This window comes from Ranitomeya variabilis, chromosome 3, assembly GCF_051348905.1.
Source record: "Ranitomeya variabilis isolate aRanVar5 chromosome 3, aRanVar5.hap1, whole genome shotgun sequence".
In the NCBI taxonomy this organism is placed as follows: Eukaryota; Metazoa; Chordata; class Amphibia; order Anura; family Dendrobatidae; genus Ranitomeya; species Ranitomeya variabilis.
In genome coordinates this window covers 116,959,852-116,985,615 of record NC_135234.1, presented here as the reverse complement: position 1 = coordinate 116,985,615, position 25,764 = coordinate 116,959,852, and the positions used below count along the sequence as shown (strand labels likewise).

Below are 25,764 nucleotides of genomic sequence, written 5' to 3'. Positions count from 1 at the left end.
AAAGCAGAAGTCAAGAAAGTAGAGGCAGAAGCCAGGAAGGCAGAAGCCAGGAAGGTAGAAGCAGAGGCCCGAACAAAGGTTCTTCAAACAGAAATGGAGGAAGAAATCGCATTAGCTGAAGTAAAAATACTCGAGCAAGCATTGAAGCAAAACCTCGATCCAATTTGCCTGCCACCACAGGAAGAAGACGACCCAGCTGTTCGTACCAGAGACTACGTGCAGAAACAGATACCTGCAGCGCACACCTTCTCCAGCGACGTTCAACCCAACATTGCAGAAACGTCCAAGTCAGCCCAACCTATGGTGCCAGTATCGCCCACAGCCCCTACAGAGACCCAAGACCAACGCCGTGATGCACCCCCTCAGGAGCAGTCATCACCGCAAGATGACCGCAAGGCACACTCCAGCCTGCCTCTGCAGTTCAAGCAGCAGTCATCAGAATCTCCAGAGGTTAAACCACAGCTCAACCCTGCAGCAACATCATTCTACCCGGGAACAATTCACCCTTCCACGCCACACAGCTTATATGCCCGAGGGGCACCACAAGCTAATACGGTAACAAGGAGTGAAGGATCAGACATGTCCGAGTTTGCCAGGTTCATGGTGAGCAGAGAGCTAATCAGCAGTAGCCTCTCAAAATTCGATGACCATGCAGAGAACTACAGAGCCTGGAAAGCAACCTTCAAGGCCGCCATTGCTGATCTCAACCTATCCGCGGAGCAGGAGCTCGACCTCATGGTAAAATGGTTGTGTCCCGAATCCACAAACCGTATCAAGAGTCTTAGGACTGACTATGTGGGGCAGGCTGAAGCAGGTCTCGCTGCTACCTGGTAGAGACTCGAAAGAACCTATGGTAGCGCTGAAGCCATAGAAAAGTCCCTATTCAAGAGACTGCAGAACGTTCCACGGATCAACCTTAAGGAAGCCCCCAAACTTCTGGACTTAAGTGATCTGCTTATGGAGCTGGAACTTGCTAAAAGAGACCCTCGTCTGTCTGGACTGTGCTACCTGGACACTGCCCATGGGGTGAATCCAATCATCTCAAAGCTGCCACATAGTCTGCAAGAGAAGTGGGCAGTGTGCGTCTCCAGGTATAAAAGGTCACATGACGTCACCTTTCCTCCGTTCATTCAGTTCTGCAAGTTCATTGACGAACAAGCCCAAATGAGGAACGACCCTAGCCTCGACTTCCTGGAGTCTAACACTGCAGCTTGAGCAACACCTTCATCAAGGTATGAAAGCATCACACATAGACGCAAGGACTCAAGGAACACTGTAAGCGTCAGAAAGACTAACCTGCTATCACCTGCAGTACCTGCCGATAAACAGTACACTATTCCGTCGAGAGATAAGTCTTTCAATCGTGAGTGTCCCATTCACAAAAGACCACACTCACTGAACAAATGTAGAGGCTTCAGGTCCAAAACCATAAAACCATGCAGGAGCGCAAGAAAATCCTCAGCGAACTTGGGGTATGTTTCAAGTGCTGCGCTTCATCAGAACACATTGCCAAGGACTATAAATCTGCCATTAAGTGTGAAGAGTGGCACAGCGACAGACACCCATCAGCCTTGCACCCAGCCTCAGCCACCAGCGATCCAGCAGTCGCAGTTACCTCTAGTCCCGCTACAAGCCATGGTGGGGAGCCACAGAATCACGCCAAGTCCACCACAGCTGTTTCCTGCTCATGCTCAGAGGTATGTGGGGAGAATCAAAGTGCTAAATGTTGTGCCAGGATATGCCTAATCAGAGTTTATCCAGAAGGGCAACCAGAGAAGGCAGTAAAATTGTATGCCATCATTGACGATCAGAGCAATCGATCCCTAGCTGGACCTAAGTTCTTTGAAGCCTTTAAAATCAAGGGACCAGCAACGCCCTACACTCTGAATACTTGCTCCGGGCGCATAGAGACTAGCGGCAGAAGAGCACAAGGTTTCATTGCTTCTCCTGTCAATGGAGACGTAGAGATACCCCTACCTACGCTAATTGAATGCGATCAAATACCAGACCAAAGGGATGAGATCCCTACCACAAAAGCTGCTTTCCACCAACCACACTTAAGGCACCTAGACAGCGTTATCCCACCTCTGGACACAGATGCTGAAATCCTACTTCTGCTCGGCAGAGATAATTTAAGGATACATAAGGTCCGCCAACAGTCTAATGGTCCTGACTATGCCCCCTACGCCCAGAGACTTGACTTGGGGTGGGTAGTCATAGGAAATGTATGCTTGGACCGAACAGGAGTCCATTCCTTTAAGACCTACGTACGCCGGGATGGGCGCACTACTTTCTGCAAACCATGTCCTCATCACTATGAGGTGAAGGAAAAGCTTCCAGATCCTGTACAGGTGCCTGACGTTATCCCTTCTCCTTATGCAGACGACTTGGGAAGATCGGTGTTTCGTACCACTAAGGATGACAACAAAGTAGCTCCGTCTATGGAAGACAAGGAATTCGTCAGGATAATGGACAATGAGTTCCTTAAGGACGAGACCAATCACTGGGTTTTTCCCTTACCCTTCCGAGCTACCAGGGTAAGGCTCCCGAACAATCGTGAACAAGCCTTGTCCAGATTCAACTCTCTCCAGCGCACACTAAGCAATAAACCAGAGATGAAAGAACACATCGTCACCTTTATGGGCAAAATATTCCATAACAACTATGCGGAGCCAGCGCCTCCCTTAAAGGAAAACGAGGAATGCTGGTACCTACCCTCATTTGGAGTATATCACCCGAAGAAACCTAAGCAAATTAGAGTTGTCTTTGATTCAAGCGCCAAACATCAAGGCGTATCTCTCAATGATGTCCTCCTCACAGGTCCTAACCTGACAAACAACCTAGTAGGAGTGTTGATGAGGTTCAGGAAAGAGCCCATTGCCATCACCGCCGACATTGAACAGATGTTCCACTGTTTCATAGTCAAAGAAGACCACAGGAATTTCCTCAGGTTCCTGTGGTACAAGGACAATGACCCCAGCAAAAAGATGGTGGAGTATCGCATGTGGGTGCAAGTATTCGGGAACAGCCCTTCACCCGCAGTGGCAACATATGGCCTGCGGAGAACCGCACTAGAAGGAGAGTCCGAGTATGGAACAGACGCCAGAGACTTTGTAGAGAAAGACTTCTACGTAGATGATGGACTAAAATCTCTACCCACAGAAGAAGCTGCAATCGAGGTACTTAAAAGGACCCAACGTATGCTGTACCAAGCTAAGCTTAGACTGCACAAAATTGCTTCAAACAGCCTGGCTGTCATGAGAGCCTTTGAGTCAAGTGACCACGCACCTGGATTCAAAGACATAGACCTGGGACCAGACCGTCCGCCTGTGCAGAAAAGCTTAGGCCTGAGGTGGAACCTGTTAGCCGACACCTTCGGTTTCCAAATCAACTGTGCAGACAAACCATTAACTAAACGTGGTGTCCTGTCAGTGGTAAATAACCTATATGACCCACTGGGATTCGTAGCACCAATTACCATACAAGGTAAATCTCTTCTGAGACAGCTATCTGAAACCGTCAAGGACTGGGATGCCCCACTACCTCCTGATAAGGAATCGAAATGGGAAACCTGGAAGCAGTCTTCGTGTGCTTTGGATGAAATCCATATACCGAGATGCTACGCCAGAATCTCACTTGCTGCTAGCACTAGGACGGAACTCCATGTGTTCTCGGATGCATCCACGGAGGCCATTGCAGCTGTTGCCTACCTGAAGGTGATGGGATCCGACAATCAAAATCACGTTGGTTTCGTTTTCGGCAAGGCTAAGTTGGCTCCCAAGCCTGACCACACTATTCCCAGGCTGGAACTCTGTGGGGCCGTGCTTGCAGTAGAACTTGCAGACTTTATTCAGCATGAGCTGGACACTCACATAGATGACGTACAATACTACAGTGACAGCAAAGTTGTCTTAGGTTACATCTACAACCAAACGAGGCGCTTCTACGTGTACGTCAGTAACCGCATTGAGAGAATAAGAAGGTCTTCCAAACCTGAACAGTGGCACTATATCCCATCTGAACTTAATCCAGCTGACCATGCCACTAGACCCATGTCTATAAATTATTTTACTAACTCTTCTTGGTTTTCAGGTCCAAAGTTTCTGCTGGAACAGAAGGGAAGTGAATTTGTCCAGGAAGTCTTCAGCATCCAGGATCCGGATGATGATTCAGAAGTCCGCTCCGAGGTCAGTGTTCTGGCCACGAACGCTAAACCAACCTCCACCCTCGGTTGCCAGCGCTTCGAACGCTTCTCCAATTGGATGAAACTCATTAAGACTATTGCAAGGTTAGTCCACATTGCGAGATCTTATCTCAATTCACATGGAGACAAAGACTGTCATGGTTGGCACGTCTGCCAAAAACCACTCTACTTATCACATTCCGGTAGGATAAACTATGAACAGAACACTGTACTACTACTTGTCCAATGGATTACAGTTGGGTCAGAGATAGTTTGGCCTAGTGCGGCTTCTCTGATCCGAAGATGGGTTTTCCTTTGGATTATCTCAGGAACTGACTTAATGTCTTATCTCGTTTAAAGTTGTTATTATTGCATTACATGCATGTTTGTTTTCTTTTTCTAGGTTTTTGGACTTTATTTAAAGGACACTAATGTAGTGAAATCCCTTATGGAATTTCAGACGCGGTGTGTGCTGTTTCATGTATGTTCTTCATGCTATGTATGTTGTTATGCTTTTCTCTGCTGCCACCCAGTGGTCCTTTTCTGTATGGCAGCTTGTTATTCATTTATTCTTGTGGGAATGTCTTCCACTTCCGGTTCAGGGGTCAAGTCTTCTCTTCCTCTGGCAGCCATTTCAGTTTCAGTTACATACGCTGTATGTCCGGATTTACAAATAAACAAGTCTGGATTGCACAATCCCTGGTGTGCATCATCTCTCGGGACGCTGAGCAGCATTGGTTCTGTCTGCCCTATAGTGAGGAAAATACTTAAGGTACGATTCTCTCTCTCACAACGCGTATTAATCATCCACACCTCCATTTGCCTCGTGGGGACAGAACACACGCGTCACCGCTCCGTACAGCTAGTACACACGCGGCTATGCTCTGTACACCTCGTACACACACGGCTCCGCTCTGTACACCCCATACACACGCAGCTAGGCTCCGTACACCTTGTACACACACGGCTCTGCTCTGTACACCCCATACACACGCGGCTAGGCTCCGTACACCTCGTACACACACGGCTCTGCTCTGTACACCCCATACACACGTGGCTAGGCTCCGTACATCTCGTACACACACAGCTCTGCTCCGTACACCTCGTACACATGCGGCTTGGCTCCGTACACCCCGTACACACACGGCTCTGCTCTGTACACCTCGTACACACACGGCTCCGCTCTGTACACCCCATACACACGCGGCTAGGCTCCGTACACCTCGTACACACACGGCTCTGCTCTGTACACCCCATACACACGTGGCTAGGCTCCGTACACCTCGTACACACACACAGCTCTGCTCCGTACACCTCGTACACATGCGGCTTGGGTCCGTACACCCCGTACACACACGGCTCTGCTCTGTACACCTCGTACACACATGGCTCTGCTCTGTACACCCCATACACACGCGGCTAGGCTCCGTATACCTCGTACACACACGGCTCTGCTCTGTACACCCCATACACACGTGGCTAGGCTCCGTACACCTCGTACACACACAGCTCTGCTCTGTACACCTCGTACACATGCGGCTAGGCTCCGTACACCTCGTACACACACAGCTCTGCTCTGTACACCCCGTACACACACGGCTCTGCTCTGTACACCCCGTACACACACGGCTCTGCTCTGTACACCCCGTACACGCTCTGCTCTGTACACCCCGTACACACACGGCTCTGCTCTGTACACCTTGTACACACACGGCTCTGCTCTGTACACCCCATACACACGTGGCTAGGCTCCGTACACCTCGTACACACACAGCTCTGCTCCGTACACCTTGTACACACACGGCTCTGCTCTGTACACCCCATACACATGCGGCTAGGCTCCGTACACCTCGTACACACACGGCTCTGCTCTGTACACCCCATACACACGCAGCTAGGCTCCGTACACCTTGTACACACACGGCTCTGCTCTGTACACCCCATACACACGCGGCTAGGCTCCGTACACCTCGTACACACACGGCTCTGCTCCGTACACCCCATACACACGTGGCTAGGCTCCGTACACCTCGTACACACACAGCTCTGCTCCGTACACCTCGTACACATGCGGCTTGGCTCCGTACACCCCGTACACACACGGCTCTGCTCTGTACACCTCGTACACACACGGCTCCGCTCTGTACACCCCATACACACGCAGCTAGGCTCCGTACACCTTGTACACACATGGCTCTGCTCTGTACACCCCATACACACGCGGCTAGGCTCCGTACACCTCGTACACACACACAGCTCTGCTCCGTACACCTCGTACACATGCGGCTTGGGTCCGTACACCCCGTACACACACGGCTCTGCTCTGTACACCTCGTACACACATGGCTCTGCTCTGTACACCCCATACACACGCGGCTAGGCTCCGTATACCTCGTACACACACGGCTCTGCTCTGTACACCCCATACACACGTGGCTAGGCTCTGTACACCTCGTACACACACAGCTCTGCTCTGTACACCTCGTACACATGCGGCTAGGCTCCGTACACCTCGTACACACACAGCTCTGCTCTGTACACCCCGTACACACACGGCTCTGCTCTGTACACCCCGTACACACACGGCTCTGCTCTGTACACCCCGTACACGCTCTGCTCTGTACACCCCGTACACACACGGCTCTGCTCTGTACACCTTGTACACACACGGCTCTGCTCTGTACACCCCATACACACGTGGCTAGGCTCCGTACACCTCGTACACACACAGCTCTGCTCCGTACACCTTGTACACACACGGCTCTGCTCTGTACACCCCATACACATGCGGCTAGGCTCCGTACACCTCGTACACACACGGCTCTGCTCTGTACACCCCATACACACGCAGCTAGGCTCCGTACACCTTGTACACACACGGCTCTGCTCTGTACACCCCATACACACGCGGCTAGGCTCCGTACACCTCGTACACACACGGCTCTGCTCCGTACACCCCATACACACGTGGCTAGGCTCCGTACACCTCGTACACACACAGCTCTGCTCCGTACACCTCGTACACATGCGGCTTGGCTCCGTACACCCCGTACACACACGGCTCTGCTCTGTACACCTCGTACACACACGGCTCCGCTCTGTACACCCCATACACACGCGGCTAGGCTCCGTACACCTCGTACACACACGGTTCTGCTCTGTACACCCCATACACACATGGCTAGGCTCCGTACACCTCGTACACACACAGCTCTGCTCCGTACACCTCGTACACATGCGGCTTGGCTCCGTACACCCTGTACACACACGGCTCTGCTCTGTACACCTCGTACACACACGGCTCCGCTCTGTACACCCCATACACACGCAGCTAGGCTCCGTACACCTTGTACACACATGGCTCTGCTCTGTACACCCCATACACACGCGGCTAGGCTCCGTACACCTCGTACACACACGGCTCTGCTCTGTACACCCCATACACACGTGGCTAGGCTCCGTACACACACAGCTCTGCTCCGTACACCTCGTACACATGCGGCTAGGCTCCGTACACCTCGTACACACACAGCTCTGCTCTGTACACCCCGTACACACACGGCTCTGCTCTGTACACCCCGTACACACACGGCTCTGCTCTGTACACCCCGTACACACACGGCTCTGCTCTGTACACCCCGTACACACACGGTTCTGCTCTGTACACCTTGTACACACACGGCTCTGCTCTGTACACCCCATACACACGCGGCTAGGCTCCGTACACCTCGTACACACACGGCTCTGCTCTGTACACCCCATACACACGTGGCTAGGCTCCGTACACCTCGTACACACACAGCTCTGCTCCGTACACCTCGTACACATGCGGCTTGGCTCCGTACACCCCGTACACACACGGCTCTGCTCTGTACACCTCGTACACACACGGCTCCGCTCTGTACACCCCATACACACGCAGCTAGGCTCCGTACACCTTGTACACACACGGCTCTGCTCTGTACACCCCATACACACGCGGCTAGGCTCCGTACACCTCGTACACACACGGCTTTGCTCTGTACACCCCATACACACGTGGCTAGGCTCCGTACACCCCGTACACACATGGCTCCGCTCTGCACAGCTAGTACACATGCGGCTCTGCTCTGTACACCTCGTACACACACGGCTCTGCTCTGTACACCTCGTACACACACAGCTCTGCTCTGTACACCCCGTACACACACAGCTCTGCTCCGTTCACCCCGTACACACGCGGCTCTGCTCTGTACACCCCGTACACACGCGGCTCTGCTCTGTACACCTCGTACACATGCGGCTTGGGTCCGTACACCCCGTACACACGCGGCTTTGCTCTGTACACCCCGTACACACGCGGCTCTGCTCTGTACACCCCGTACACACACGGCTCTGCTCTGTACACCCCGTACACACACGGCTCTGCTCTGTACACCCCGTACACACACGGCTCTGCTCCGTACACCTCGTACACATGCGGCTATGCTCTGTACACCTCGTACAAACAGCTCTGCTCTGTACACCCCGTACACACGTGGCTCTGCTACATCCACACTGGGCTGTGCCTGCAAAAGAGGATACAATTGTGTCTTCTCCTCACATTCCGGTATGCTCCATTCTGGCTGCTGTCTGAGTCCTCGTGTGTGCCCGCCTTGCACTGCTGTGACTGACTGTCATCATATGCAACTACACTGGGAGAGTAGCCACAACGGAGCACACAGGAGCGGCTGCTGCTGGAGGTCACTGCTCATCTTGCTTTGGCTGCAGAAATGACCCGAGTACAGGACGATGAGCTGAGCCTCTCTGAACCACTAGAAGAGAGGGAGACGGAGAGGGCGTGTCCTGATACAAAAGCGGCGTGTCCTGATACAAGAGGGGGCGTGTGCTGCTGCTGCGACTGGAGCGGAAGAGGTTACAGTCACCGATGCTCCGCTCTGTCTGCGAAAACGTGATGGAAACCTTGAAAGTGCGCATGCGTACTCCTAATCTTTGTTGTACAGTCGCCGTCAAAGCGGGAGGGCGCATGCGCGTTGCACTGGCAATGACAAGTGTAGATAAACCGGCTAGGAGAGGAAGCTGCTGCAGTGCACCCAGCCTGCCGGCCAGAGCACGGACACTGCATGCAGATTCCTGACCCCGCCGCCTTCACTGCAGGAGCAGAACCTGTGCACAGGAGAAGATTGTCCCTGGATACTGTACAAGCTGCTGGGACTAGATCTTGCCTGTGGAGTTAGGGAGAGCAGCTCGGTCTTATGAGCAGCCTGAAGAATCTCCGCACTACATCCAGAGCAGGAGATCCTGGGATCAGCAGTGGGATCTGCAGCAGGAATCCCAGCTACCAGTGTGCGATGGGCTCTCGCTGAGCGGCACTGACCTGCCCATCCTCCAGTACCATCGGCCGATCGGATCGCACCAAGCAGACTGACAGATCTGTCCTTAGACGACGCCATGTCAGCGATCTTCTACCTGCTGACCACCCTGGGGGGGTATCTGGTCACATCAGCGCTGCTCCTGAAATTCCCCAGCCTCCTCCATAAGAAGAAGCAGCAGAAGTTCCGCTGCAGACACATCTCCCACCGGGGAGGTAAGGATGCCGGGGGCGACCCCAGCGATCTGTGCCCACCCTGCGGGCTCCTCGGGGGCAGGCTATGTAGTTGGACAGATTGATTGTATTATGACCTTGGGAAGTGATCAGAAATAATCTAGAACTAGATAATGGCCATAATGTAACACAAAAATGACACTAAACAGCCCAATCATCGCAAGATCATTACAAATAGCTGTCCTCTGTAACTAGCAGAAAGATAAAGATTCTGTTACATCCCCACTGATCACTGTCCCTCACACGGGGACAATAAGCAATCAGGCGGAAAGTCCAACTATAAGTAACGCCATGTGATTATCTCGGTTTCATCCCCAAATTGTTTATTAGCCAATGAAAAGCTTTTCCATATCTCAGGAACATAGTTCATATTTTGTCCGAAGAAGCCTAAAACTCCTCCATGCTGTACACTGCAGCTCTGCTTATTATAGGGGTGGCCAAGTACTGGACATTACCTTATTAATGGCACCAGGCTGCTGGATAATGTAAAATAAAAATCTATACTCCGATGCTACTGTACGTTCTTAGCCCTGTTTCACTCGACACTCCACAAACATATATAATGTCATGTGACTACTTCCGAGTGGAAGTAATACTTTTTTTCCGCTCCCACAGAAATATTGACATTATTGCTGCTGATTGACTGCAGCGGTCCCTTGACAATATTTATGCCCGAGACCATCGCGGGGGGCACAGGTCTAAGACAGGACGAGTACGATTCTGGGAAGTAAATATAGATTTAGTTTTTACTTTATCCAGCACCCTTTGGTTATTGATAACTGGACTGTTGTCTAGTTGTCAAAACCCCCATTAAGATTAGATTTTTTTTGGACCTGCACAAGCCCCAAATGAAGTCTGTGTTTGGGGAGCTGATTTCAGGTGAGAATATATATTCTAGGAATAAACTATAAGTAACTCGGACGTTAAATGCATTGATAATCTGCAGTGGGGTAGTATTATAACTCTGCTTTTAAAAAAATCCATAGAAGTCTATGGGGCCCTACCGTACCGCCTCTATTTTCATGTGTTGATTTTTGCAAAAACTGTCTGAAATAACAATTCCAGCATCTAAGTCGGATGCTTTTTTATTCAGGCATTTCCCCTCTTAGCATTGATTCGAGGGGAGTAGTCTACGTACTGCGTCGCCATACGGAGGCAGCAAACCGCAGCACATGGAGTGTGCATGGTGCCTAACTCTACGGCTAAACCTCCCTCGACCTCTAAATGAAGGTGGTCTTAATAATCTGTATTATGTTATTCATTTTTATTCTTAAATTCATTCGTGATCGGTCAGCGCTACAGAATATGTGAGCGATATTTATTGTACTGTTGTCCACTAGATCGCTGGGCCAAGTATTATGTATGGGTTAGACATTATCAATGTGGCGTGCAGATACCATATACACATTACAGGGCTTGGTCTGCTGTAGCGATGCCGGGGTGTACTATTATATCATGGGGTTTAGCTTTTCAAGTGCAATAAGGCGTTACATATTGTAAGCATCCGAATGTGAGCACCTGCTGTCAGCCGGGAGCCCGGAACATCCAATTGTCATTTATGCACTTGGTCTCCTTATTTATTAAAAGGGCAGATGCAGTGTGTTCCACTAGGCGACACTATGATCTAGAGCCCAGCTGCTGAGCACCGCACACAAGACATGCCAAGCACAACATGGCACCTATGTGACCGCCTCCGGGCTCCACACACAGAACCAGCCATGTGCAATTCTGCACCATAACCAGAACCGACTTTTACATAAACATCATTTGCATAATAATAATAATAGGGTGAATTTTTCACCTGCCTGTTTTAGGCTACTTTCACACATCAGGTTTTTTGCATCAGGCATAATCCGGGGAATGTTGGAAAAACCGGATCCGGCGCAGATTGTGAAAAAATTATGCGACGGATCCGTTTTTTCGACGGATCCAGGCTAGCATATCTAAATTATTGGATAAAAAATTTTGGAGCATGCTCAGTTTAAAAAACCGGAATCTGGCGCCGGAATCCGTCATTTTCCGGATCCGGAACCTTTCGGCTCCCATAGACTTCCATTCTAGCCGGAGACAAAAAACGTTGTTATGGACATTTTTTCAAGAAACCGGAAACGGCAGATTTGCCGGATCCGGCGAAAACCGGACGAAACGCAAGGTCATCAGGCACAATCTGGCACTAATACAAGTCTATGGGGAAAAAACGGATCCGGCGGCAACATTCGCCGGTTCCGGTTTTTTGAAAATTAGCCGGTTTGAGCCTGACGCTAAAAACCTGATGAGTGAAAGTAGCCTTAAAAATAAATTTGCTGGAACAGGATTCTCCATAGGCAAATGCTTGTTAATACATAAGGTGCATCTTTGCCACAAAAAGAGATTTCTGCTGTAATTTACATTAAAGGGAATCTGTCACCCCCCTCAGGCGTTTGTAACTAAGGCTAGGTTCACATTGCGTTAGTGCAGTCCGTTCAACGCATGCGTTAAACGGACTGCGTTAACGCAAGTGCCGAAAAAGATCGCGTTATGCGATCGCGCTAGCACAGATGCTTCATCTGTGCTAGTGGTGACGGACCCGAAAACGCTGCAGACCGCGTCTGAAGGTCCGTCACAGAATGACGGCACATCGCTAACGCATGCCGATTATGACATGCGTTAGCGATGCGCTACATAATGGCAGTCAATGGGTGCACTAACGCATCCGTTACATAGCGTTAGTGCCGCTATGTAACGGATGCCGTCAGCGGATTGCCATTAACGCAATGTGAACCCAGCAGAGCCACCTTGTGCAGCACAAATGCTGCATTCTGATAAGGTGGCTCTTTTAGTTATGATGCCTGCACACGCTGAAGTAATTGTTTCTAAAATGTGCCCCCTCATACCGTGAAACCGTCCGGGAGGCGGGTCTTTCCTTCCTTATCATACCCAGCACGGCCATCGCTCCGGAGCTGTGCGCGCCGGGCGCCGCCTCTTGCAGCATTATCGTCCCCGGCGCCTGCGCTGTAAGTAAGTACGAAGGGCAGCGCAACTGAGCATGCCCAAAAAAACTTAATGCGCAGGCGCCGGGGACGATAATGCTGCAAGAGGAGGCGGCGTCCGGCACGCACAGCTCCGGAGTGATGGCTGTGCTGCGTCTGATAAGGAAGGAAAGATCCGCCTCCCGGACGGTTTCACGGTATGAGGGGGCACATTTTATAAACATTTATTTCAGCGTGTGAAGGCATCATAACTAAAAGAGCCAGCTTGTCAGAATGCAGCATTTGTGCTGCACAAGGTGGCTCTTTTAGTTACAAACGCCTGAGGGGGGTGACAGGTTCCCTATAATGTCCAAGAAATTATAGTAAATCTGGCGAAACCCACTGTTTAGAAGAGTGCCAATGACAATAAGCATATTAAGGCCACGCTCACGTTATCAGCATTTGGTCAGTATTTTACCTCAGTATTTCTAAGCTAAAACCAGGCCGGCACTGACACAGTCAGTGCGGGAAGCTGACGGCGAGGGACGTGACAGACACCGGAATGTGAGTATGTAATGTTTTGGGGTTTTTTTACATTTACAATGGTAACCAGGGTAAACATCGGGTTACTAAGTGCGGCCCTGGGCTTAGTAACCCGATGTTTACCTTGGTTACCCGGGGACTTCGGCATCGTTGGTCGCTGGAGAGCTGTCTGTGTGACAGCTCCCCAGCGACCACACAACGACTTACCAACGATCACGGCCAGGTCGTATCGCTAGTCGTGATCGTTGGTAAATCGTTTAGTGTAACGGTACCCTAAGTTCACACAACCATATAAAACAATTGTCAGTTTCATCCAGAAAACTCGGATTATTTTTTTTCTCACTTTTCATCTGTAAGTTTTTTTTGTTTGTTTGTTTTTTTACAACAGCAGCTATTAACCATTTACAAATCTAAATACAGTTTTGTTCCCTATGTTAAAGGGGTTGTCCATTACTCTGACAAGCCCTTCTCACTCTGAATTAACAGCAAGTGAGCAGTCAGCCGCAGCTGTCACTGCCTCTTGATTACGGTACTTGTCCGTCTGAAGGTCGGGACAGTGACGCTATCACTGATTGGGCGCAGGGGTCACATGACATAGCAGCCTCACATGAGCCCCTGGACCGCGAGTGCCGACACCGCTTGCATGGAGCAGGCATGGGAGGGGAATGTAAGTCACCATGTTTCCTCCATTACAGAATGTGCCATTCCAGCAGTGTCAGCACTCGCTCTCCCAGGGCTTGCGTGGCTTTATGTCATGCGGTTCTTGCGGACAATCAGTGGCCACGTCACTCTCCCCTCTTCCGGACAAATCAGACATCTGGAGGAAGTGAGAGAGCAGTGGCAGTTATGTCTGAAGGAGGGGAGGGTTAAGTGGCTGCTGATTGGCTGCAGGGATTACATGACATAAAATGTCACGCGAGTCCCGGGAGAGCCAGTGCAAACACTGCCAGAACAACACTGGAGGTGAGCATAGGTGTTATTATTTTGGAACATGGGAACGCGGTGATTGAGAAGGGGTTGTCTTAGCAATGGATATCTCCTTTCACGAACCCTTAACCTCTCTAACCTCAGTGTTTGTGCGCTATTAGTTTTTTACCTTGTATTACAAATGAACATATTCTGTGGTGCTATTGTTTTTTTTTTTCGACTGATGGTTCACATACAAAACAGATGTTCTGCCCTGGTCCTTTTTGCAGACAGGACTTGGTTGTTCAAGTGAATGGGTCAATGAAAAAAAACGGCAAACTGGTTGCTGAAAAAGAGCTTGGGAAGCCGTAATCCAATTTTATTTGCATACAAGAAAAGTGGATGACGTATAAATGAAAAGCGGTCTTTATTTGCAAATGCAAAATGTCTACAGATATGTGATTAATGCCAGGTTCAGAGGAACGTCAGATAGACACGTCTGCAAATTACAAACATGGCCCCATTGACTTGTTGCGTTGCGGAAGGGAGCAGCAGCTGCCTGCTATGGACCTAGGACTGTCTCAGCCCTGGATAGGACGCCAACAGAGCATGCTACAATTTATTTCTACATGACCATTGGGGAAAAAATTGGTTGTTTACGTGTGGTTATTACCGTAATTAATATTGATCATTGTGTCGTCTGTGTGCAGTCCATTATGCTACAGACAGCACTATGACTGAAAACATGGTTGTCATGATCCAGCCCCCAGCCTAAAGTTAGGTTCAGTCAGCATATGAAAAATCTTTGTTTTTTTAATCCAGGAAAATGGACAATTTTTTTATCTGCACGGTGTTGAGGTTTTCAGTCATCGCACGGTACACAGTGATCGGCGACTGTAAGCACGTCCTGGCACTTTGATTGACAGCTTGCTCCACAGAGTTTCTGTGCAGAGCAAGCTGTCAAATTGTCGGTGTGTTTAGAACCGTTTTGTGCATGCTTCTATGACTGAAAGCCGGCAGCTCCCAGTAGGAATAAAGTAAATTTTTTGCTTTCAGTTATATGGCTGGACAGCATTGTTAGGCCGGAGACACACTAGCGTTTTTAAAATCAGTCAGATTTTGTTCCTGAAAAGTCGTACGAGTATCATGCACATTTCATGCATTTGTGATGCCAGTACAATCCGATTTGTAACACCTAGCATCCTATTTACATGCAAATGCGAGACGATTGCAATGCGATTTTTAACATGAGCTTTTACATAAAGCAATTCTCTATATAATTTACACAGTTTTCAAAGGAAATATTCTTCATATATACTGTGTGTGTGTGTGTGTGTGTGTGTGTGTGTGTGTGTGTGTGTGTGTGTGTGTGTATATATATATATATATATATATATATATATATATTATATATATAGAGAGAGAGAGAGATTAGATAGAGATAGATACAAAAAGATAGATATAAATATGTGTGTGAGATACAATCAGTGCTTTGTGCGTGTAACTTACTGTACCAGTTTTTTTTTATAAATAAATTCATTTCAGTAATGAGTGCATCTATAAAACACCCCATTACTAACCCCATAGTGATATTATAACAAAATACACACACCCTGAATAAAGTCATTTATTTGAAATAATGACAGACTGCTTTAGTGAATTTACATTTACCAAAAGGACGTATACTCACGTCAATGCCCAATCCACTGAAGCCAATGTCTCCTGTAACAAGATTAAAATAATGAGCAACCATATACCTCACCTGTCCTCCAAGAAGATAATAATTAATTTGTCCCATGACGCGTCTAGCTCTGCTATATCTAGATGGCAGGCTGCATTGTTGCATGATTTGACTATACAGCCTGCCATTCAGCAGATCATGCTTGCTCACCTCAGTACCTCGCGGTGAACTCCATTCACTTCGCTGACGTCACCGCAAGCGTGAGAAAGTTCTCATGCTCGTGGTGCTGTCAGGAAGGTCCTGGGAGTTCACAGAAAATGAACTCAGTTAAACTCACTGACTTCAGCGCGAGCGCCGTAAGAACTTTTTCCACGGCTCTCGTGCCGACGTCAGTGAGTTGAACTGAGTTCACCGTGAGGCACACGCAGCTCAGTGTCTCTGCTGGATGGATGCAACAGTCCAGCCTGCCATCTAGATGTAGCAGAGCTAGACACCTCGTGAAACAAATGGATTATTATCTTCTCGGCGGACTGGTGAGGAATATGGTTGTTTATTATTTTAATTCTGTTACAGGAGACATTGGGCTCAGTGGAATCGGCGTTGACATGAATATACGTGTTTTTGGTAAACGTAGATTCAGTAAAGGAATTTTTATTTCAATTAAAGGACTTTATTCTGGGGTTGTGTGTTTTCACACAATATGACTATGGGGTTAGTTAAGAGGGTTTCTCCATTACTAACCTCTGGGCTTGATGTCACCTGACAATACAATGCATCAACCCCCCCCCCAACTATCACCCAACTTGCCACTGCACCAGGACAAGTGGGAAGAACGAGGCTAAGTGCCAGAATTGGCGCATCTTGTAGATGCGCCTTTTCTGGCGTGGCTGAGAGATGATGTTTTTAGTCTGGGAGGGGACCAATATCCATAAACTTCTGCCCCCAGCTGTCTGCTTTCCTTCTGCTGGTTAATATAATGTTAAGGGATCCCATGCCATTTTTTTTGGAAAATAATTTATTAAGTAAGAAGATACATGTACAGTAAGCTTTGCACAAATTGTACTAATTATATGTGTCACTGACATCTTTATATCTACTTTATATCTATATATTCTATCTTGTCGGGTCACGCTGTGATTTTACTGTACATGGCAGAATAATTGCCAACTTTTCAAATGACATAGGTGTGTAAAAATCAGCTGATTTTTTTTTTAAATCACACCCATTGACATCTATTGGCGAATGCGATCCGATTTCCAAGTACAATCGCAGCATGCTGTGATTTTTTTTTTCTAGTCCGATCATGATCTTATACGTAATGGAAAAAAAAAATCGCAGATGAACACACAATCATAGAATAACATTGGTCCAAATGCAAACCGATTTTTCATCGGATTGCATTCATCCTATTTAATCGAAAGTGGGAGCGAGCTTTAATACTATTAACAGGCAGATTGACCTTATATCTGCAGATTGATAGCCTTTGGGGACATAACAGGTTCCTAACTCGGCCAAAGACCTAAAAGAAATGATATAACAATATAACAAATATAAAAGCAAATAGTGCCGCTTTAGACTGCAGGATATATATGGATGCCCTTGACATTTTCAAGTTACAATACTAAGTATCGGTGACTGTTTTGTCTGATTTTAAACAGAAGTCTTCCCTACAATGCACAGTATGAAATCTGACTTAGGCAGCATGTGTCAGCTGTGTGTATTACCAGGATGGTGTTTGACAGGTGCAAGACACAACATAGCTGCTCTTTGTGACGTGCTGCGCTCTCTGTCTACAATATTGTTAGCTACGTATCTAAACAATAGTGAAGCAGGGAAGTGCCGCAGCACAAGGACAAACGAAGACCCTCATAATATAGCTGTCTTCTCAAAGTCAATGGAAGATATCGGGAATATAACCCTGTTCTATCCCACAGTGGATAACCTACCTTGCTGTACTATGTGGCATTTGACAAATTGTCCTTTGTACCTTTTGTCAGTTATTGTACGGGAAGTCATAAAACACTTCAGCATCTGTGTCCAGTCCGCTCCTGTCAAGAGATTTGTTACAATGAATAGCCAGAAAAGTCTAACATCCAGAAAATTTCTAGTTATGGCTGGATTCACGCGGTTTCATGGCCCGTGATGCACAGAGCAGCTGCGGGTCTCTAGGCCTGAACTTGGCAGACTCATAGGCAGGTGCGTAACCAAGGGAGTGGACATACGGGGCATGTGTCACAGGGGGCACAGGGCATGTATCACGGGGGCACCGCGGATCACGTCTGCCTTGAGGTAAAGTTACCATCTTGCCTCTTGCGGAGATCTGACCTGACCCCCAGGGAACGACATGTTACTGTCGCCGGAATTAAGATTTGTCCGAACAGGCTAAGGGCCGCCTCCCTGAAGTCCATTGTACTTGCGTCTTTCTGATTGGTTATTTGGGGAATTTAATCCATGTTTCAGCTACAATAGAGATTATTGATATGTTTATGGCTAAACCCATAAGGAGTGGTTCATGTGTTGCAACCACGGTTTACTTTAAGTTGCTGTGGAAAGTCTCGGAGAAGCTTATAATAACCGTGTGCTTTAGCTGTACATTCCCTTATCTACCAGAAGAAGCAAGTTATGTGAAGAACATTACTAGGACTATTGCTTATAGTTGGGAAAAGTTAAAATGAGACTGGTCACACCAAACACAGGCACTCCGTGCGCCCTTGGCATTGCCAAACCGAACAATGCACCTTCCCACGCACTTATTTTTCATCTATCTATACCCCATTCATGCTTGATTGTCAGCGCTAGCTTTATAGAACCAGAGAAGGAAGAAGATAGATGGAAAAGAAGTAAGCGGCTACCGCAAGGGTGCTTGTTTTGAACAGTCATTTTGCGCTGACAGACTTCCTTTATTGAATACACTTTGGTCATCATATGATTCCTAATGGTAGACAAATAAGATTAACAGTCATTTTTTTTGTGGATTAGGTTACCAAGCAATGTTATATTTGAAGGTAGGCCAGTTTTCCTTTTCATCCTGGTGTCATTTAGTAATGGGATAGAGCACATTAGATTTTTATTGGGTAACCTAAGCCTTTTTTTCCTGGATACCCAACATAGTAATTGCATAACATTAATTTCATGGTATATAGTAACATATTTTTTTACGTTGCATCCATTCATTTCTTTTGTACAGATCATGTAGTATTTGGGCGCACAGAATCTAAAGCTAGACCTGTTGTGATGTCTGAACTTTGAGGCTTCAAACCCAAGTGAAAGTTCTCTTCTACATCTAACCATAGGAAGCTGGAATAATTCCTTCTGATTCCGGACTACATCGTTGTTACCATTTACAACCTATCATGCTGTGTTTGGACTTCTGGTGTGGCTGAATACGTGCCACCAGCTGTGAGTGTAGTGGATACAGCTGTCCTAAGATCACTTTTGCATACTACATTTATTAACGTGGACAGCAGTTTGGAATTCAGGATCTTAAACTGTTTTCCTTTTTTTTTCTTAGTTTTGAAGAGTTAAAGATGTTGTCCACTACCCTTGTTAAGTTACTGTTTTGCCTTAAATGCTCAAAGATAATGCCCCTACAGAAATCCATATAGCTTTCCTGCCAGTTTCATGGGGTTTTTTTGTACCTTTTTGCTTCACTTTCTGTGCCCTAGCATCACAGCCATCACTTCCTCTTCAGATTCCTCTGCTCCCTTCTGAGTACATTTTCCATCAACTCTTGTGCTGGGCTGCAAGCCAGCAGTGAGCACAAATCTGTACCTCCACCTAAACCCCAGACACTCATCCCTCTGTGTCACACACAGTTCCCACATTACATCCAGTCAAGGAAAACTGTAAGGAAATGTGTCCACGGGCCGGATTACATCCGAATTAGCTGCAGATTGAGCGTTGCGTACAGCCGCAGCGTTCAATCCACAACGTCCAGATGTTACAGCATAGTGGAGGGGATTTTATGAAATCCCATCTCCAGTATGCGTGCAAACACGCATCCGGCGGCCCTGCATTTACGGACATGTGGCACGTGTTTTTAGAATGCAGCATGTCTGTGTACCTTGCGGCGAGGCTCCGTCGCCGCAAGGTAAATAACAGGGTCCTATGTATAGCGTGCGGCGATTCCGGATGTGTGCAATGAACACATCTGGAATTACCGCGCCTACAGAAGGGGGCGGCGCTTTCGGCAGAGCGGGTTTTCCGCTCCGTCCAAAGCGCCGTCAATCCGGACAGTGGACACGCACCCTTACAGTGATTAGAAGTAATGCACAAAGCACTAGAACACCAATAAAGATTATCCCCTAACCCACTCTGGTACGCACCCATCCATCTACTGGAAGGATAGGTGTATAGGGACAGCACAATGGTGTGGTTAGACCTTGCACCATTGAGGTCCTGGGTTTGTATGTTTTCACCATGTTTGCTTGTGTTTCCTTCAGATATTACGAGTTTCCATCACACCATAGATATCCTGAAAGGGAATTTAGATCATGAGCCCCAGTGGAGACAGTGATGATGGTTTCTATGATGTGGAAAATAATATCGCTGTATAAACCAGTAAAATAAATAAATGGGTGGGAAAAGAGATATGAATGTATGTACAGTATATTATAGAGGGAATATAGCAGCATATATACAGAGGTGAGATGTCTGATGGAGCAGCGTGAGCTCTGCTGAATGGAGCCCACCCATGCAACAAGCCTGGCCACCCATTAGTTTCCAGAGCCCTGAATTCTGGGAGATTTTGATGTGACATCACAAGAAGTCAGAGGATTCTTAGCCAGAGGTTATGTGACCAAAAGAGCTGCTCAGATTACAGAAGGATTTGTGAAAGCAAAAGTATTTAGTGAAGAGCTTATCCATGGCAGTTAGGACACATGAAAGGGACTTGTAAAAAGTGTCCAGCCCCTTTAAATATAACAAAAAGAGGTTAACTCACCGGCCCCTGCTCCAACCTTGATTGTCTGCCTCTATTCTCGGTGATTTTAGGCTGCAATGGTGATATCACGAAAACGGTGCTCGTGACTGCGGTAGCCAATCACTGGATCAGCAGTAATGCCGATGTAGATGGCATTAGACGCTATGTTCAGTGATTGGCTGAAGAAGTCATGTGCACTGTATTCATTCATTACATTGCTGCTGCAACTTGTGGATAACACTCATCAGGGGCAAAGAGCCAAAGCTTTATCAGGGGTCAGCAAGTTAACCATGGTTTTTATTCTTTGGAAGCCTACAGGTTAAAATGTATTAACAGAATATCCCTTTTAAGGTTTAATGGGTACCTAAGAAACATTAGGCCCTAAAAAGTGGTGTAGTTGCCTATAGCAGCCATATACAGTCTTGGCCAAAAGTGTTGGCACCCTTGAAAGTGTTCTAGAGAATTAAGTAATTCTCCCAGAAAATTATTGCAATTACACATGTTTTGTTATACACACATTTATTTCCTTTATGTGAAAAAGAGAATAAAAGGCAAATTGGACATCATTTCACACAAAACCCCAAAAATGGGCCTGGCAAAATTGTTGGCACCTTTCCAAAATTGTGGGTAAACAACTTGATTTCAAGCATGTGATACTCATTCAAACTCATGTGTGGCAAGTAATAGGTGTGGACAATATGAAAATCTACCTAAAACCTGATAAAAAGGGGAGAAGTAGATTCTATGCATTGTGTGTCTGTGTGCCACACTAAGTATGGTGAGCAGAAAGGGAAGAAGCGAACTGTCTGATGGCAAGATCTCAAGGTTACAAGTCCATCTCCAGAGATCTTGATGTTCCTTTTACAGCTTGAGCTACATAATCAAGAAGTTTACAACCCATGGCACTGTAACTAATCCCCCTGGATCTGGACAGCAGAGAAAATTTATGAAAGGTTAGTCCGGATGGTGGATTAGCAGCACAATCAAGTGCCAAAGAAATTCAAGCTGTCCTGCAGGCTCAGGGTGCCTCATTGTCAGCGCAAACTATCCGTCGATATTTGAATGAAATGAAACGCTATAGCAGTAGACCCAGGAAGACCCCACTGCTGACACAGAGGCATATAAAGCTAGACTGCAGTTTGCAAAAATGTGCATAAGTCAAAATCCTTATGGGAAAGCATCTTGTGGACAGATGAGACCAAGATAGAGCTTTTTGGTGAAGCATATCATTCTACTTTTTACCAAAAATGGGATGAGGCCTATAAGGAAAATAACACAGTACCTACAGTCAAACATGGTGGAGGTTCAGAGATGTTTTGGAGTTCTTTTGCTGCCTATGGCACTGTGAAATTTGAGGATTACCCAAGGATTTTTGGTTGCAATGTAGTGTCCTGGGTCATGGGTCTTCCAGCAGAACAGTGATCACAATCATACTTCAAGAAGCACGCAGAAATGGATAGAAACAAAGCTCTGGAAAGTTCTGAAGTGGCCAGAAATGCATCCTGATCTAAATCCCATTGAACACCTTTGGAGAGATCTTAAAACTGCTGTTGGGAGAAGGCATCCTTTCAGTATGAGAGACGTGGAGCAATTTGCAGAAGAAGAGTGGTCCAAAATTCCAGTTGAGAGGTGTAAGAAACTTGATGGTTTTAGGAAACGATTGCAGTTATTTATTCCAAAGGGTGTGCAACCAAATATTAAGTTGAGGGTACCAACAATTTTGTCCTGCCAATTTTTAGGGTTCTGCGTGAAATTACGTCCAATTTGCCTTTATCTGATTTTTAGTGTTGTTCCAATACACACAAAGGAAATAAACATGTATAATAAAACATTTGTAATTGCAATAATTTTCTGAGAGAAATACTTAATTTTCTGGAACAATTTCAAGGGTGACAACACTTTCGGCCATGACTGTATGTTCCTTTCTTTACTTTCTAACCAATAAACTACATGCACAGGATAAATTTAGTAAAAGTACTATGAGAGAGAGTTGGCCACTGTGGCTGTACTTTCTGTATATACAGTGGGGCAAAAAAGTATTTAGTCAGTCAGCAATAGTGCAAGTTCCACTACTTAAAAAGATGAGAGGCATCTGTAATTTACATCATAGGTAGACCTCAACTATGGGAGACAAACTGAGAAAAAAAAAACTAGAAAATCACATTGTCTGTTTTTTTAACATTTTATTTGCATTTTATGGTGGAAAATAAGTATTTGGTCAGAAACAAAATTTCATCTCAATACTTTGTAATATATCCTTTGTTGGCAATGACAGAGGTCAAACGTTTTCTGCAAGTCTTCACAAGGTTGCCACACACTGTTGTTGGTATGTTGGCCCATTCCTCCATGCAGATCTCCTCTAGAACAGTGATGTTTTTGGCTTTTCGCTTGGCAACACGGACTTTCAACTCCCTCCAAAGGTTTTCTATAGGGTTGAGATCTGGAGACTGGCTAGGCCACTCCAGGACCTTGAAATGCTTCTTACGAAGCCACTCCTTCGTTGCCCTGGCGGTGTGCTTTGGATCATTGTCATGTTGAAAGACCCAGCCACGTTTCATCTTCAATGCCCTTGCTGATGGAAGGAGGTTTGCACTCAAAATCTCACGATACTTGGCCCCATTCATTCTTTCATGTACCCGGATCAGTCGTCCTGGCCCCTTTGCAGAGAAACAGCCCCAAAGCATGATGTTTCCACCACCATGCTTTACAGTAGGTATGGTGTTTGATGGATGCTACTCAGTATTCTTTTTCCTCCAAACACGACAAGTTGTGTTTCTACCAAACAGTTCCAGTTTGGTTTCATCAGACCGTAGGACATTCTCCCAAAACTCCTCTGGATCATCCAAATGCTCTCTAGCAAACTTCAGACGGGCCCGGACATGTACTGGCTTAAGCAGTGGGACACGTCTGGCACTGCAGGATCTGAGTCCATGGTGGCGTAGCGTGTTACTTATGGTAGGCCTTGTTACATTGGTCCCAGCTCTCTGCAGTTCATTCACTAGGTCCCCCCGCGTGGTTCTGGGATTTTTGCTCACCGTTCTTGTGATCATTCTGACCCCACGGGGTGGGATTTTGCGTGGAGCCCCAGATCGAGGGAGATTATCAGTGGTCTTGTATGTCTTCCATTTTCTAATTATTGCTCCCACTGTTGATTTCTTCACTCCAAGCTGGTTGGCTATTGCAGATTCAGTCTTCCCAGCCTGGTGCAGGGCTACTATTTTGTTTCTGGTGTCCTTTGACAGCTCTTTGGTCTTCACCATAGTGGAGTTTGGAGTCAGCCTGTTTGAGGGTGTGCACAGGGGTCTTTTTATACTGATAACAAGTTGAAACAGGTGCCATTACTACAGGTAATGAGTGGAGGAAAGAGGAGACTCTTAAAGAAGAAGTTACAGGTCTGTGAGAGCCAGAAATCTTGATTGTTTGTTTCTGACCAAATACTTATTTTCCACCATAAAATGCAAATAAAATGTTAAAAAAACAGACAATGTGATTTTCTAGTTTTTTTTTCTCAGTTTGTCTCCCATAGTTGAGGTCTACCTATGATGTAAATTACAGACGCCTCTCATCTTTTTAAGTGGTGGAACTTGCACTAGTGCTGACTGACTAAATGCTTTTTTGCCCCACTGTATATATCAGTGGGGAAAATAAGTATTTGATACACTGCCGATTTTGCAAGTTTTCCCACCAACAAAGAATGGAGAGGTCTGTAATTTTTATTGTAGGAACACTTCAACTGTGAGAGGCAGAATCTTAAAAAAAAAAAAAATCCAGAAAATCACATTGTATGATTTTTACATAATTTACATTTTTTTGAATAAAGTAAGTAATTGATACAATAGAAAAACAGCTTTATATTTGGTACAGAAACCTTTGTTTGCAATTACAGAGGTTAGATGTTTCCTATAGTTCTTGACCATGTTGGCACACACTGCAGCAGGGATTTTGGCCCACTTCTCCATACAGATCTTCTCCAAATCTCTCAGGTTTCAAGGCAGTCGCTGGGCAACATTGAGTTTTGGCTCCTTCCAAAGATTTTCTACTGGGTTCAGATCTGTAGACTGGATAGGCCACTCCAGAACCTTGAAATGTTTCTTACGGAGCCTCTCCTTACTTGCCATGGCCATGTGTTTCAGGTCATAGTCATGCTGGAAGACCCAGCCACATACCATCTTCAATGCTCTTACTGAGGGAAGGAGGTTGTTGGCCAAAATCTCGCGACACATCCCATCCATCCTCCCTTCAATACGGTGCAGTTGTCCTGTCCCCTTTGCAGAAAAGCACCCCCAAAATATGTTTCCCCTACCATGTTTCACGGTTGGGATTTTACTCATCAGAGGCATAGCTAGGGTTTTGGTTCAGGGGGGCGAAGCTTCTGAGTGGGCCCTAACCAGGTAACCTTGATTACAACTCGGTGACGCACCCTAATAGTGGAGGAGGACCTCAAAAGATGACCGCACTGCTATTGAAAATAATCTCTATGTAAAGACCAACACTGATATTACTGCCAGTGGTAGATACCAGTCTTACAGAACATATAAGAGATTACAGCACAGTTACAGATAATGACTTACTGCTGATGTTCTTTCTGATGGAATAGTTCATTTTTCCCGTCTTTTCCATCTGGCCCAGTCCAACATGACCACTTCTTCCAGCCACGACTTGGCTGCAGAGAATACAACAAAGACATATTTTACTTCTCATATTCCAGCCATCACCATCTATTCCCAACCTGCACAAACTCCTCATCCTGCTGATATCCCAATACTGAACCGCTGCTGCTGTATGTGACCCTATTACTGCCCCTGCTGTGTGGTTCTCTGCATTCTAAAGCAACCCTCTATAATATAGTAATGGCAGGTGCAAGTGCCCTAGAAAACAGTGCCCATATTTTGCCGCCTAGAAAGTAATAATGCCCTCTGTGTGCCCCTTTGATAGTCACAGTAACCTGAGTTCCCCTATAACAATAAGTGCCCACTTTACATTTAATAATTTCCCAAG

General features: G+C 46.8%; 1 protein-coding gene across 1 annotated transcript in view; it reads left to right on the top strand.

The window, feature by feature from the left end:
• The first annotated feature begins 9,195 nt into the window (after positions 1-9,195).
• GDPD1 (glycerophosphodiester phosphodiesterase domain containing 1) overlaps positions 9,196-25,764 on the top strand; it is a 123,128-nt gene continuing 106,559 nt past the window's right edge. Inside the window, exon 1 of the mRNA XM_077294597.1 lies at positions 9,196-9,749. Within this exon, the coding sequence (XP_077150712.1) occupies positions 9,614-9,749 (136 nt within the window). The 5' untranslated portion in view covers positions 9,196-9,613. The remainder of the gene's footprint in view (positions 9,750-25,764) is intronic.